This window comes from Protobothrops mucrosquamatus, unplaced genomic scaffold (assembly GCF_001527695.2).
Source record: "Protobothrops mucrosquamatus isolate PMUCROS unplaced genomic scaffold, P.Mucros_1.0 scaffold1218, whole genome shotgun sequence".
NCBI lineage: Eukaryota > Metazoa > Chordata > Lepidosauria > Squamata > Viperidae > Protobothrops > Protobothrops mucrosquamatus.
The window spans coordinates 87,378-103,313 of NW_015387426.1; the positions used below are offsets into that span (position 1 = coordinate 87,378).

At 36.8% G+C, this 15,936-nt stretch overlaps 1 protein-coding gene across 7 annotated transcripts in view; it reads right to left on the bottom strand.

The window, feature by feature from the left end:
* LOC107291895 (sodium channel protein type 8 subunit alpha) overlaps positions 1–15,936 on the bottom strand; it is a 74,689-nt gene that overhangs the window by 14,744 nt on the left and 44,009 nt on the right. For all 7 annotated transcript variants that reach the window (XM_029285039.1, XM_015820938.1, XM_015820936.1 and 4 more), the window contains exons 16-19: positions 11,709–12,179; positions 10,920–11,037; positions 9,383–9,537; positions 7,845–8,018 (exon numbers count right to left, since the gene is read on the bottom strand). In XM_029285039.1, coding sequence (XP_029140872.1) covers positions 7,845–8,018; positions 9,383–9,537; positions 10,920–11,037; positions 11,709–12,179 — 918 coding nt within the window. The remainder of the gene's footprint in view (positions 1–7,844; positions 8,019–9,382; positions 9,538–10,919; positions 11,038–11,708; positions 12,180–15,936) is intronic.

The following is a 15,936-nucleotide window of genomic DNA, read 5'->3' on the forward strand; positions in this document are numbered from 1 at the left end:
TCTCTTATTCTAAGTAATAACAGGACTGTATTGTACTACTGGTGAGGACTAAGATCCTTTCCTCACATTAGGATGTTAATAAGATATAGTGGATGCATCACATATGAATTCTTTGTCTCAGGCTTCCAAATTCTGGTACCATCTATATGTGCTCAGCTACCAGCCTATTACCCATAGCCAGAATAATAGATAGTTGGGCCCAGATGGAGGATGCTGTACTCTTTATTGAATAAAGGTGCTCTTTCAATAGGCAACTGGAGTGTTTTTCAAAAAGCAACTGGACTCAGGAAAAACAGCACCTTTGAGACAACTATAACCTGGATGACTGAGAATCTCCACAGATATTCTTTATTGCAAAGTGTGCATCATGTTGGAATGTAATATGTTAGCTTCCTGTCAGTGTTCATACATGATAGGACTGATGAGAATTGGGGTTCTACAACATTTGAAGTTGGAGTTCAGGATATGAAGCCCATTCCTGTTCTAATGTCAGAATGCATTCTGGGAGCCAGTTCACAAATTACCATTTGCAGTATCGCTGCTGCTTCCAGGATTGGCTCCCATTTTGCACTGGTAGCTCTGGAATAAAGACAAATGATGTAACCAGGCTCAACATATGTCTGCTTCTGATTTTAGACTATACAGGTAGTCCTTGACTTACAACCAGTGCTTTTTTTCTAAAAAAAAAAAAAAAAAAGGTGCCGGAACTCACACACGTCATACAACCCGCCTTGCCTACCCTACAAGGTTCCATCCCAAAAAGGTGCCAGAACTCCGTTCTGGGCGTTCTATGAGAAAAAAAGCCCTGCTTACAACAGTTCATTTAGTGATCATTCAAAGTTACAACAGCACTGAAAAAAGTGACTTATTGCCATTTTTCACACTTATGAACGTTGCAGCATCCGCATGGTCACGTGATCACAATCCAGTTGCTTGGCAACTGACTCATATTTATGACGGTTGCAGTGTCCCAGGATCATGTGATCCCCTTTTGCAACCTTCTGACAAGCAAAGTCAATGGGGAAGCCAGGTTCACTTAACAACCCTGTCACTTAATTTACATCTGAAGTGATTCATTTAACAAACGTGGCAAGAAAGGGTGTAAAATGGAGCAAAATTCACTTAACAAATGTCTTGCTTTGCAACATAAATTTTGGGCTTAATTGTGGTCATAGGTTGAGGACTACCCTGTATATTCTATCCACTGACCTGCACTGGAGCAACAGAATTACAGGTCTATAACCTTCAGTGTAGAGCCATTCAGTCTGCACTGGATTTGGGAAAATAATAAAAATAACATCTTCCTATCCAAAGTCCTTGGGAGAGACTCAGTATGTGGATCAAAATGCCAAATCCAGTCTAAACATCTGCCTAACTGTAATAATAATAATGTGGTGTCCTGATAGCATTTAAGATTTACAGTAATATAAAGAGGAAGTATGGAGAAACTAGAACAGTGGTGGCGAACCTATGGCACGGGTGCCAGAGGTGGCACTCAGAGCCCTCTCTGTGGACACACGCGCCGTTGCCCCAGTCCTAGGCCTTCAGCTGGTTTTATAAAACCTTTTTGCTTTAGCCCTCTGCTGCCGTGTGCAAAAAACAACAACAACGGTTCAATCAGTCAATTTCAACTTCTTGTGGGGAAAAAAATCTTGCAAAGTTGGAATTGATTGATTGAACTTTTTAGTCCCACCCAGTCTGCCGTTACCACCGCAGCCATGCTCACCCAATGGGCCACGCCCAGCCAACGGGCCACACCCACCCGGCACTCGACGATGCATAAGTGGGTTTTGGGTTGCAGTTTGGGCACTCGGTCTCTAAAAGGTTCGCCATCACTGAACTAGAACTATCTCTCATTCTCTCTTTTGATATATGTTATGGGATGTACTGTAGATATGTACATATGAAGGTACTATATTTATGTCTCCTTAAAACATCTTGTCTATCATTCTGAACCTTCTATAAGTAAAAGTGTTATTAGAGAGTGTTTTAAAATATTAATTTTAGTTAACACTTATGTTAATTAAATGAAATACAGTAGTACTGCCTGGAATGCTCCAAAGAAGAGGGCAATACTTTTAAGCAACTGCCAAAGAACTAAAGTTAAGGACACTGTTTTTTTCAGGGATGACAACCAGATTGGAGAATAATATGCTGAAGTTTTGAAATATAGTAATATATATTTGATCTGGCTGGGAGAAGCAACTGATTGTCTCAAAGGTGCTCTTCAAAAGACAACTGAACTTTCTTGGTTGGTCAACCAAAAAAGTCCAGTTGCCTTTTGAAAAGCACCCTTGGGACAATGATGATCTGGATTATTGAGAATCTCCATAGACAACTGATTGTATCTCATTTGGGGAGATCAGCTCCAGAGACAGTTTGTCCATTGTAGGGTTGGCCTTCTGGAATGGCTTCCACAAGATGTGTTTGGCCCCAATCTTGGTCCCCTTCCAGAAGCATTTCAGTTCAGAGTGCATTGGGAGACTGACACCAAATGTTCCACAGAGTTTAGGTTTTTCTATTTTGACTTCTGGTTTTATGTTATGACATTTTCAATGTTATTGCTATTTTTCTTTTATTCTATGAGCCTCAGAGAGTCTGTGTAGGATAGTGGCAGAGCATAAATGTGAAAAAATAAATAATTATGAGGTGGGCAGCATGGATCTGTCTTCAGATCATTTCATTGTTGTTCATCTTAATTTTCTCCAAGTGGATTTCCAATTGCCGTGTCCAACATGAAAATTGTCCTATGACAATTATTTTGTCATTATTGCCATTGCATGTTTTCAAAATGCCAAATGTTTCCCTGGCCCAATGGGTTATCTATTCTGTGTTGGTTAAAAACATGATAGATGGAGACTTCCAGTTCGTCACACAGCCGCCATGGACGGTTGGGAGACTTGCTCTCTCTCCCCCGTTCAGTTTTGCATCGCTGGGAGGCCCTGAAAAGGGCCGAAAGTTGCCCCGAGGAGGCAACCAGCAAGGAGGGGCTTTCGCTGGATCCCGGGAGAGCAGCAACTGTCCCGTCAGACCAGGCGATTCCTCCAGATGAAAGGACCGGCCATAAAAATATGGTTCGTCCCTAGGCTGCAAACAGCCGAAGTCACACTACCATCTGGCAACTTCAAAGCAGCGTGGACAGGACTGGGTGAGGTTTGCTTCTCTTACATCCTAACTACTTAATTACCTGCATAAGCTGCTAAAGTACTTTCCCCCCCTGTGGTGAGGGAAGGGGGATTCTAGCCCTCCCTCCAGAAACAGCGGCTATCAACCACTTGGGAGTTTAAAATGTTGGAAAAATACTGAGATCTTAATTGGAATCCTATTTCCTAAAATTGTTGGATTATAAGATTTGCAACTTTCTGCTCTCTCTCTCTTCCTTGATTTTTATTCTAATTACTATTGAAGATTTGGGTTTCCCCCCCCCTTAAAATAGAGGGGGGGGAAACCTAAAAAGATCCAACTAACTCTAAGATGTAACCTGCTATTCTCTAAGAGACTTGTTGACAGCTTTGAAAATAGATAAGATACAAAATAACCTTGAAACACCATCTGCAAAATTCAGCTCAGCTCCCGATTTGGTGGACTTTCTGACTGTCAGTTTCTTTTTCTTGAGTTTAATATATTATAATGGAAGGAGAACAGGAAAGGATTTCTTCTACAGAGGAAGTACAGGAACAAATTCTTGGTATGTTAAAAGCGATGATCCAAACTCTACGTATGCAAGCTCTGGATATACAAACTCAAACTATGACTTCAATCAAAGAATTATCTATACAGAATTCTATAGAGAAAGTGAAACAACCAAATGTTATGACAGAAGACTTAGATACTCAACAAATACAGACAATAGAAAACACAAAAAAGAAATTGATAATAGAGAACAAGGAAAGGACGTTTCTTATAAACCAGAAGGAATTTGAAGATAAGAAAAACAGATGAAAGAGAAGATAAATACTTCGGGACAACTGCATCGAATTGGAAAAATAAAGAGACTACTGGCTAAATCAACTATTCCTCTTAAGAAAACATCAACTGGACGTTGTTATCAACATCAAACAATAGCCAAAACAATACAAGGAGATTTTTTTGATGATTTAAAGGCAAAAATACGAAAAATGACCTGGCAGAGGAAAAAAGCTAGAATAAGATGGAAAAAGATTGGGGTTCTGATCTATATATGAGATCTAAAATAGAATATATCTAAATAGATAGAATATGTATTCTGAACACAAGACATTGTAACGATTTGAGATAAAGAAAATTTTGGTCATATAAAATCTAGAAATATGTTGAAATAAGAATATTATATTGTCATTAGATGGGTAAGATAGATGGTAGAATTTATATATAAGGTGTGTATTTTAAATATTATAATTAGAATGTATGTGCAATTGGGATAAAGGAATTGTGTTTAATTAAAAATTTGGAAAAATTAAATATTAAATGTAATCTGAATGTCTACAAATAATCAAGATTTGAATTTAAGATATTGTTATGAGTTGAGACAAAGGTTAAGTAAAACTTAAAAGTATAAATACTAATAATTAAATTTGTATATGGGTTTGTGGTATAAATGTTGGTGGTTTATTTTTAATTTTTTTTTCTCTTTCTGGAAAGGAAGAAAGGAAGGAAGTAGAAGGAAGAAAAGAAAAAAAATTATTAGCTCCAAATATGAGATAGGAGACTTAGAAATTGGGATCATTTAAAACCTGGAAATGATAAAGATTAAACGTTAAACTTAAATATCAATGGGAAATTAAAGTTAAGAAAAACTTACTAAGTTATTGTCTAAAAGATGGCATGTCAAATTAATTAAGATATGTATAAACTGAAGATTATTGATGAATATTAGAAAGATATTTTTTGTTTGATTAATAGAATAAGAACTGTATTGGTTTGAACATGACAGTAGATATCATGGGGGAAAGAGAGGGAAATAAATTAGTTTGTTGTAATAATTTGAGATTTGTACTGATGATATTCAAATGTAACGGAATTACTGTGCTCAGCCGCCACACTACTTTTCAAATATGTAAATGTAATATTGTAAAATCAATAAAAAAACTTGAAACTGAAAAAAAAATAAAAACATGATAGATGGACTCTGTAAGTTGATCAAGGAGCACTAGAATACCTGGACTAAAGGGAAGGTGGATAAAAGAAAGTTTGAGGATCTAGTAATTACCCCCAAAATATGAGCCAGTGAACACAATGAAGCTTACTTCTTAGCAGACATGAATATGATTGTATTTTAAATTTCATTGATTTCAATGAAAGAATAATAGATGTGCCTAATCACTTCCACTGGAATCTGTCAGATGGAACTGACTTTCAGACTTTGAAAACTTGTCTTTTAGCCAATCTTGCATCAATGCTAGGGATTTGGAACAGAACTGTTCTCTTAAGCAAGGAAAATTGATGAAAAAAAATTATTTTCTAGGATAGTCTCTTCTATAGGGTCCTATAAGTGACAATGTTTCCTGTCTCAGCAATTATAGATCTCAGCAGGAAGAAGCTTCTCCTATTTTTTGAAGGAGGCTAACTGGGCAATGCTGTTTTAGAAGAAGCTCTTTCCATCTCAGTTGCTCTCTGAAATTCATTAAAGTGACTGGATGTTTTTCACACATCTCCAACACACTGAAACAAAATGATGTGGATGTTTTATGAGTTGCAGGAACTTGAATAAGTGAGGTAATGCCTTTTTCCCCCCAGGATGATGGCCCTGATTGCATGCTCAAAGCCCCAGTGCTTTGTTTGCGTGTGAGAGACACTGACACATGTGCAAGAGGGTGAGGTTTCAATCATGTGGTCATGATCATATCTCGACTTCTTTGCCTCCTCTACAGAAATCGCTCTGAATATTAGCAGTTATCGGTAAATAACTGTTAATGAAGAACAAGTATTGGGGTGAATGTAGATAGATTGTACTTTGAAAATACTATTCATTCAAAATTAGGGGTAAACATCAACATCTTGTCTAAAAGAACAAACCCATGTATGTTTACTCAACAGAAAGTCCCACTGTGTCCAATGTGCCTGATTCTCTAGCAAAAGTGCTGAGGATCACTATTTTAGAACAATACTGATTGACAGGAATTAGCATGATCTTGCATTGCATTTATGGTTTGCATTTATAGATAAGTAATATAGGAATGAAAAGGAAAATTTTTATAAAAATCTAAATGTTGGAGCTTAAAGGTCCCCTTAGAGAAAAAAAATACACTAGGGGAATGACAGTTAAGGAGATGATTCTTTCTCAACACAAACAAACATTGAACATTAATTTTTTTTTAAAAGATCTAGAATATATTTCTCTGAACCTTGAAATGCAACTCTAGACTAATTAGAAACATATTGATTATTTATACAGGGATAAAATGTTAGTTTTCAGATGAAAAATTCAAATATATATTTGATATTTTGATACAGGACTAACAGTAATCACATTTTTCCAAAGAATGAAACAAAAAGTAAAACAGCACAGGGCAGTACAGTAGTAACAAACTATATTGAAGATGTATGTGGGGAAACAAACACACAAAGATACTTAATGTCTTTCGAAATCTGAAGAGAACAAGAACAGAAAATTGTCCCCAAATCTCAGAAATATCATTGATCACAGTATTTCCCATTAATAATGCAGTGTCAAATCATGCAGTCCTCTAATGCTTTTTTACCTAAGAGTAGGGTGGACTTTTGTTTTAAAAGATTCAGGTCAACTTCATTTTGCTTCTGTTCAAAATTTAAAAACATTTAATGCACTCTTTTGTAAATTCCATTTAAACAGCAGCAATAACAATAATGCTATATACCAAGAAGGCCCAGAAAATAAAGGCGCTATCAAAAATATTACATCACTTTCAGGTCTTCTATTCCACAAAAATAGCATGCTAATAAATAACACAGGCAGTCAGTGGAAAGTCCCATTGCTTCAAGAAAACAAGTACTTTGAGACCCAAAATATATCAAATTAGCATGTAAAAATTAGGTATATAAATGTAAGATACATGCATGAGTGCAAATATGTGTTCGGTTTGCCTTTTGGATCTCAGTCTTTTGAAGAGTAAATTGTGACAAAAAAAGACAACAGTTCTCTAAAGTGCCTTTTGGAATATTATTTATCTAATGTTTATAACTATTCAAAATTTGCCCCCCTCATATCTTGTGCTTTATGACTGGTGAAGATTTTGAAGGAAAGGCCATATTGTTCAAGAGAAGCTGAAAGAAACATGGGGGGAGAAGAACTGAACAGGCAATCACTTAAACCTTCTCTAATGGAATTGAAAGAGACTGCATTTTTCACCAAACATCTTATCTCTTAAGGAGAAGCAAACGTTATACTCTTGCAGTGGTGCAAACCTGTCTTTCACTCTTGACCAAGATTGATCAAGATTAATTTTGAATTTTTCAATTTTCCCAATTCATTTTCTTGTATTTTATTTTATGAGTAAGATAGCCCTATTGCGTTTCTTTGTCTGAGATTTTTAACAGAAGGAGAATTTGTGCACCTTAATAGAGTAATAGAAATAAGTTTGCTTTGTACTTCTATTTCTTTCTATGTGTTTTGTACTATCTCTGTGGCATTTTCTGAAGTTCATTCACCATTCAAATCTCAGTGAAAAAATGGACCTGAAAGTGAAATATGGGAAACGGGAAACCTCCTCAACCAATTAACATTTTGGGTTGTGGCAAACAAGAATGAAAACAACAGAATGTTTTGCCTTAGAAAAAATTTAGAAAGAAACAAGAGTAACGATGCTAGGTCTTATTTATTTAGATAGAGGTATAATCTCAGATTTTCAGGAAAACAGTGCACTGAAAAAAAGCAAAAAGATACCTACTGCTACAATGAGGAAATCCAACCAACACCAGGCATTCGTGAAGAATTTCACAAATCCATAGGCACACCACTTCAACAACATTTCAAGGATAAAGATGTAGGTGAAGACTTTGTCAGCATACTCCAAGACGGTGCGTATTGTCTTTCTCTGTTCTATATAAATATCCTCAAAGGCCTAAGCAACAGAAGAACAGTAATAGTTGTCATATCTTAATCTTGGCATTACTGAGCTACAAAGGTCTTTTGTTTTGATGTAGGTACTTCTGGAGGAAGCTGTAGTAGCTGAACTCAGTTTACACATGTATATTGAACCGTGGCAGTGCAGTGGTTAGAATGCAGTATTGCAGACTAACTCATTGCTCATTGCCAGGAGTTCGATCCTGACAGGCTCAAAGTTGACTCAGCTTTCCACCCTTCTGAGTTTGGTAAAATGACGACCCAGATTGTTGTGGGGGGCAATACGTTGACTCTGTAAACTGCTTAGAGAGGGCTATAAAGCACTATGAAGCAGTATATAAGTCTAAGTGTTATTGCTATTGCTACTTATTTGTGATCTCTCAGCATTTAACTGCAGGTTGTCCTTAACTTACAACTAGTTGCTTAATGACCATTTAAAATCATGATGAGCCTGAATGAGATGCCTTATCACCCATAAAACATTTCTGACCTTGTGTCACCCTTCCCCGTGACTGCACTTTGGGTGCTTGGCAACGAATTGGCCTTTATGACTGGTTGTGGTGTCCTATGGTCACATGACAGCAATTTGTGACATTTTTTGCTGGTTTAAGGCAACCCCCTCCCATTCAGAAAATGACTGTTGCAAAAAAATGTTGTAAAATTGGGTCACTTATGTGGTTGACTTGACTTATGACCATAAATCTGGTCCCAATTGTCACAAGTTGAGGACTACTGTATTAACTCAAAGGCTGCATAAAGAGGCAAAGGGGCTAAGTTTGCATCTTTGCAGTCCAATTACCAACCCCTTTTCCCCTCCTAAAATCAAACATTACCATATTGTTCCGTTTGACCTGTGTGAGCAGCTCTTCTCTTTGTTTTCACACTGCCTAGACTTAAGGAGAGACCAGCACTAGCAGAGGAAAGAACACTGTGTTGTTTTCAGATAGGGATTTAGAGTGTGTAATTCTCACGCTTCGCTGGCTATGCACAAATGGCCATTTACTATTTATTACACTTACACAATGCATCTGAGACAAAATGAAGCACCTCAAACCTTGTTGTGAATATGAAATACTACTGCAAGGGGAGAACAAGCCTATCCTTCACTAAAGGCCCCCTCGACATCAGTGTAAGGTCCTGCTGAAATATCTGAAATATCCTAAAAATCCGTCAAATGTACTAGTACAAATCCTTCTGCAGTAGCTTTAGTAAGGGATGGTGTTTCATTGTGAATATGCCAAGGAGGAATAATTTCCTATCGTACATCTATGGCACCTCTAGCTGCTGCTACCTAATATTTGTACCTGATTCATGAATTTCACATATTGTTCAGTTTGACTAGCAAAATAAAGTGATGCTCACCAAAGCTCCACTGCTGAGCAAGATCATGAAGATAATGAAGGTTTCAAACCAGTTATGTTCCACAATGAGAAAACATGTCTTTCTTAAGTTCCACCAAGACTTGCCCAGTCCTTCTTCTATGCTGACTTGACAGCATTTGAACCGTTGAACACAGCCTGCAAAGGTAGAATTAACTTTGTAATGAATTTTGTTACAGAAAACAACCCCAAGAGTCATATGTTATCCAGCTGTAAGGTATTTTCCCATTATTCATTCATTCCAAAATTCTGTCAATTAAAATGAACATGGAGTACAAATCTTATAGCTAAATCTCATGTCTCTAATGCTATGCCATCAAAAGGAAACAAGTTAGTGATTCAATAAAATAATATGGTAAAATATTGCTATAAACATAAGAGGCATCATGAGTTTCAGATCACTTGGCTAAAAGGCATCCTTGCACCTTCTTCATAATGGCATTTTAGAGATTGGTGAAAATTTACATTAGTATAATTTCAGGTTCCATTCCATTTATTACAAGAGTCTCCAATTTGCAGCCCATGGGCCACATATGGCCCTGGACAGCTAGTAATGTGGCCTCACAAGATCGTAAACTTTTAACATTATTATGTGACTTTATATTATAAAAGTACATGTTTTATATGAGGCCCAAGAAAATTCAGCCCAGGCAAGCATAAGGATTGGATTTATTACATTCACTCTTCCCTCCAAATGGAATTAATCAGGCCTCCAGCCATTGAACAACTGAAGGTAGAAGGAATACATAAGCCAAATTGAAAGGCCAAGAACAGAAATGTAAATTTGATTCTCTGTTGTGGTTTCCGTGTATCACCCATATGAGTGATGCATCTATGCAAAACCCTTGTCCTGTTCATTCAGAGCTGAAGTACATTGTGAGAAACACACTGTCAAATGTGCATGATCTTTATTCCAAAAGGACTCGCAGCTCAGTCATTTTGTGCAGTTCCTCTGCTCCAACAATTACCACAAACTCCAATTTTTGAGGTTTTCTAAGCATGCTACATGACCCCAGCCTTTGACCTTTACTCACCAGAACTGTCATGATACAATATTCAGTCTTGAGCAAATAAATCTTTCAGTCAGGCATTTTGGGAAGCCATTCTTCACCAAGTCTGTCATAGAAGGTGTACCTTCCCCCCACCATGTGATAAACTTGCCACTTAGCTCTATGCTCCATATATAGAAGCCATAGTGAAGAAAAAGTTTCTTGCCCATAACTGTTACCCTTTGAACAGTTTTTTGTACATTTCCACCTTCCCCTTTTTAGTTGTTTGTCTTGGTAAGTTTGTCTTGAAATTCCTATACTGCCTTGAGAAAATTAGAGCAAAAAGCAGAAACTGCACCTAAGAACACGTGCAAAAGAGAATTGTTGTATGAGCTGCCATGCAAATGTCCATCAACAACCCCAAACTGTATTATGATATTATGTTGTGGACTTTGTAGGAAATGAAAAATGATGGATGAATTCTTCCCATTGTCTTGAGGATTTTTACATATACCCCGTATTTAGTATCACCTTCAGTGAAACATGCGTCAGGATCCAAGTATTCTTCTGGTGCTTCCACAGGTACCTCTTCTGCCTCTGGTTTTATATCTATGGTGCTCCCCTCTGATGAGCTTGTATCATCCAGCTTCTGGAATAAAAATGATAGTGAGATTCTTTATAGAAACAAAACAAAACAAGGATGTTCTGGCAACTCGAAATGAAATTCTAAAAGAAGAACTGAGGGAACAAGAATTATTAGCCTTCAGAAAATTGAGAGGAAAAGCCAAGAGAGGGATGGTAAAATAAGCCCTAGCTGAACCTGTATTAAACAAATTAATAAAACATTCATTTTTCTGGAGCAGTATGCCACTTAATATTAACTGCAGCTGATCGACAATATTTTCTTGTCCTACAAAACAACTGGTTTTCAGATTGAAGAAACTGATTCTGACGTGAACAGCATAGGCAGGAAAAGATGCCAACAGGAACTTAATTATCTACGAGTTTCTGCATTTCCCAAATGTATCTTTGATTTGCTTCAGCTGGCCTTTCCTTTTGTTCTTATGAGTGACATATCAATACTGTACAAAACACTTCATTATTTTAAGATGCATTTTTCCAAATTTATGGGCATCTATGCTATAGCTATCAACCCACATATGCTTCACAACAACCTAGTGCTCTGATCAAAACATCACTCTGCTTCATTGTGAAGCTTTGTTCTTTAGTCACAAGTCCTCCTTTGTTACCCCTGTAATACAAATGGCTATCCAAAAACGATGGCATGACAACATGGTTTGAGTGAGCATCGGGTCATACCTCTTTGCTGCCAGCAGGGTCAGTGTCACTGCTGAAATCTTCTGTGTTGAGATTCTCAAAGTCAGACTCACCCACCGCAATGGGAACACGAACAGTGAGGTGAGGGTTGTTGATAAATGACATGTGATCTTCATCAATGATGTACTTCTCTACGCTGCTGCCAATGCCACTGGTGGTGCCGTTCCCATTCTTCTGATAATCAATCTCCCGATTTATATCTGCCCCTGTATGGTTAGCAATGCAGTTCATCTTCTTATCGTACAGCTCATCCAGTGGCTTAACTTCATCTGCCTCTCTCTGCTTGAAGTGCGTCTGCACAAATTCATGCACTTTAATCTTTGTCCAAGCAATGCCCTTCTTGATCCGGATGACAGAGATCTGCAAGTTGTTCATCTCACCATCATCATCACTGGCTGCAAGGTTGTCTGCACTAAAAGAGCTCAGCAACAAGGCCAAGAACAGATTCAGCACCTGAATGAGCAGAAAAGGCAGATCAGGGTGATGCTTCTTAACCAGCAATTGGTGCATTTTCCCTACAAAGGCACTATTTCACCTGGCAGTAGTAGGAGACGTAAGACAGCTTTGCTGGGACCAAATTGCCAGTAGGGTCCTCCAATAACAACAGTCATTCTCTGATAACAACTAAGTAAGAATGAATTTGCTTATTGATTCTTCTCTCCCTTTTTTTTGTAATTCTGTGCCACACATACGTATGGTATGTGTGAACATGTGTATGTGTGTGTATAAGCACTCCTATAGTACAATACATTTTTAATTACATATTCACACACACACACATTATATATATAATATATCTCTCTGTGTGTATTTCATTCATTCATTCACTCACTCACTCATTTATATATCCATTCATTCTTATAATTAGAAAGCAGTAGTAAAAAATACCCCGGTCGGGTTAATAGAAGCTGTCTGGGTGCCACATAAAATCTTATGAATTACAGACAGCAACTGCATCATAAACCCCAACATTTGGAAGTACATATTTTCTCTGTTTTTGCAAGACTGCCATACTGAATTTCCATTTTGGTTACAGGATGAATGTGACTAAATTTTTAATTAATTTGCTCTCCCCACCACCACACTTTTGCATGCACATGTAGAAGATTGTGAAACATTTTGAATTCAAGGGCAAAAAGATGCTTCTGATTGTGCAGGATACAAACATGGCATCTATCTGCAACTCCTTGAAACAACTGACTCTTTCCTAGAATAGGAAAGTCTTCCCTTTGAATCTGAAGCATGGCACAGCTATAATTCATACAAATTGTTTTTTTCTATTTTCAATTCTGGAAGATAATGGTGCTAGTAAAAGCATCTCAAGAAGCCATGCAGAAAGAAAGCAAATTTTGGGATGATTGAAGAGAGGGCGATTATCACAGATATTCAATGCACTTTGCAGAAAGATCTCCAAATGTATTCTATTCAACATTTGAGCTGTTGGGCGATCCAGCTTGTTTCTCCTAATAATACTGAAAAATTAGCATTGGAACAATTCTTAAATGTAACATATTTAATATGGAATTAAGCAGGCTATTTCATTTCCCATTTTAAATGTAGTACATAATCATATCTCCTCAAGTGAAGAGATCTGCCTCATCACAGTTGTGTGTGTGTTCTTAGGAAGGTTGAGTAAGAAACATTGGGTGTGTACTCCAAAAGTATATAATCCAGCAGGATAACCTAAGGCTGAATATCATCGTAGCTGCTAGCTAAAGCAAACAGGACTCTATATTGAATAGCAGTGAGGTAGGAGGATGTGAGGCAGATGATCAGTTTTGTGACAACAGCAAAGACATAAATTCATATTGCATAAAAGAAGGCAATGGTAAACCACTTCTCTATTTTTACCAAGAAAACATATGGATAGACAATATCCCAAAGGTGCACCTTTTTCAAGCACCTTTGGAACAACTATGACCTGGATGGTTGAGAATCTCCATAGATATGGACAGACAATATAAAATTATTGAAAATATAGTGTTGGGGCATAGGCTCTTCAGTTCAGATGGCAGTCAATCTGCTACTGAGGAAAAAATTGAGGATCTTTCAGAGATTAATTATGTTTATAATGGGACCACAGAATGTAAGCTTGAACATGTAAACTCAATATAATGAATGATAAAATCAATAGACTACACATTGAAATGTAGGCATTAGCCAATTGAAGTGGACTAGAATTGGATTCTTTTCAGTCAGAAAATAATATGGTTTATTATTAAGGACACAAAAAATTTAAAAGGAACAGCTTTGATTTCATACCCAGGACGGGTAGTACTTGGCTATGCAGTCAATAGCTGAATAATACCACATAGACTTTGTAGACAACCCATTAATATGATGATTATCCAAGTTCATGCTCCAACTACTTATGCATAAGATGGTTAATGTGTTTTATGATCAAATTTAATCTGAAATCAACAGATCAGGCAAACAAGAGACTGGACTACCAAAGTTGGAAATATTAAGAAAGAAAATATAATTGGATTGTAAGACTTAGGAAACAGAAATGAAGCAGGAGAATGACAACATTCAAACAACCAAAATAATGCTTATGAACATGGTCATCACCAGATATCACATAAACACAAATTTATATTATTGGTACAAGGAGGTGGAAAAGCTCAGCTGTAACAGTAAAAACATGGCTAGGATCTGATTGTGGAACAAGTTATCATGTGCAAGTTCAAAGTCAAGCTACAGTGGGAGAAGAAAGTCAACCAGTATCCACAAAATAATCTTGAACATCTATTCACAATTTTCAAGGAGAATATCACCAATCACATCAGAATCTTGAACCTCATTAATACAGAATAAGGAAAACTATGAATGAAAGGATGACTGTGAACACAGATTGCCAAAGATGAAGTAACAGAAGAAAGGAAACTGGATGTCAGAACAAACAGTGGAAAATATCAAGAAGAGAAGCCAAAGTAAACAAATACAAGATCTCAAAGGAAAAATTTAACACACATAGAAAAATAAGGAAAGTCTTCCAAATGATATCCAAATTTAAAAGGAGGTCCCAACTTTGAGGTAGTATGCTACGGGATGCTAGTGGATAAATAGTCAACTTCCAAGATACCTTACAAGATATTCTCTATTTACAAAAACCTCTAATAATAGATAAAGTTAGACCAGTACGTCAATCATACTGGGTTGATATTGTATCCACAAAAATATGGCAAGCAACAGATGAACAATCAATAAAGATTTTAACCACACTATGCCAGCAAATCTGGAGAATGACATATTGGCCAACAGACTGGAAGAGGTCAGTCTAGATAACCTGTACCCAAGAAAGGAGTCTTAATAGAGTGTGCAAAAATAGGATTAAGATTAAATATAAAGAAGAAAAGAAGTCAAGAGGCACAGCAACCAGCCTTATATTTGATAGTGAAGATACTAAGGTGGTAAATATCTTCTGCTGTTTAAGATCATTTACCACAGTCAAGGAATCAGTCAAGAAATATGCCACATGGGTGGAATAACAAGGAAGGCCTTGAAAAAAGATAGTTAGGTGCTCTGATGTCTTTAGCCACAAAAATCAGAATTGTGCAGGGAATGTTTTTTACTAACATTCTATAGAAAATTTGAAATTAGAAGCAGTGCAGAAATAATTTTAACATTATGGAACTTTACTGTTGGAAAAGACTCCTGATAACAGCATGGATAGCTACGGTAATTAAATACACAAATGAATCATAGAACAAATAAATCCAGAATTCTCTCTGAGGTACAAATGACCAGACTTGAATTATTTTTTGGATACATTACACAAAGACCTAGCTGTCTTGTGAAATCTAAAATGCTGAGAAAGGTGGAAGGGAAAAGAAAAAGAGAACAATCAGCAGCAAGGTAAAAGGACTGGATTACTGGCAATGGATGCAGCATAAGAAGATCTGAAGAACCAGATTGGGGACAGATTGTCCTGCAGAAAATCTATTTATATGGTTGCTAAGAATCAAAACCTACTTGATAGAACATAATCAGTTAATCAGTCAGTCAATCTAAACTTATTAGTTTATTCTCAATGGTACCCATTTCTGTCATTTTAGATATGGCTCATCTTGAAGAGGCTTTTGTAAAAAAATATAAAAAAGGCAAAAACAAATTCAAGAGAAAAGATAAAACAAGTAATTGAAAGATAGCCAGATAAAATGAATTTTTATGTGAAAGTTAGATTTCAAGCACTCAATACTTTATTTGT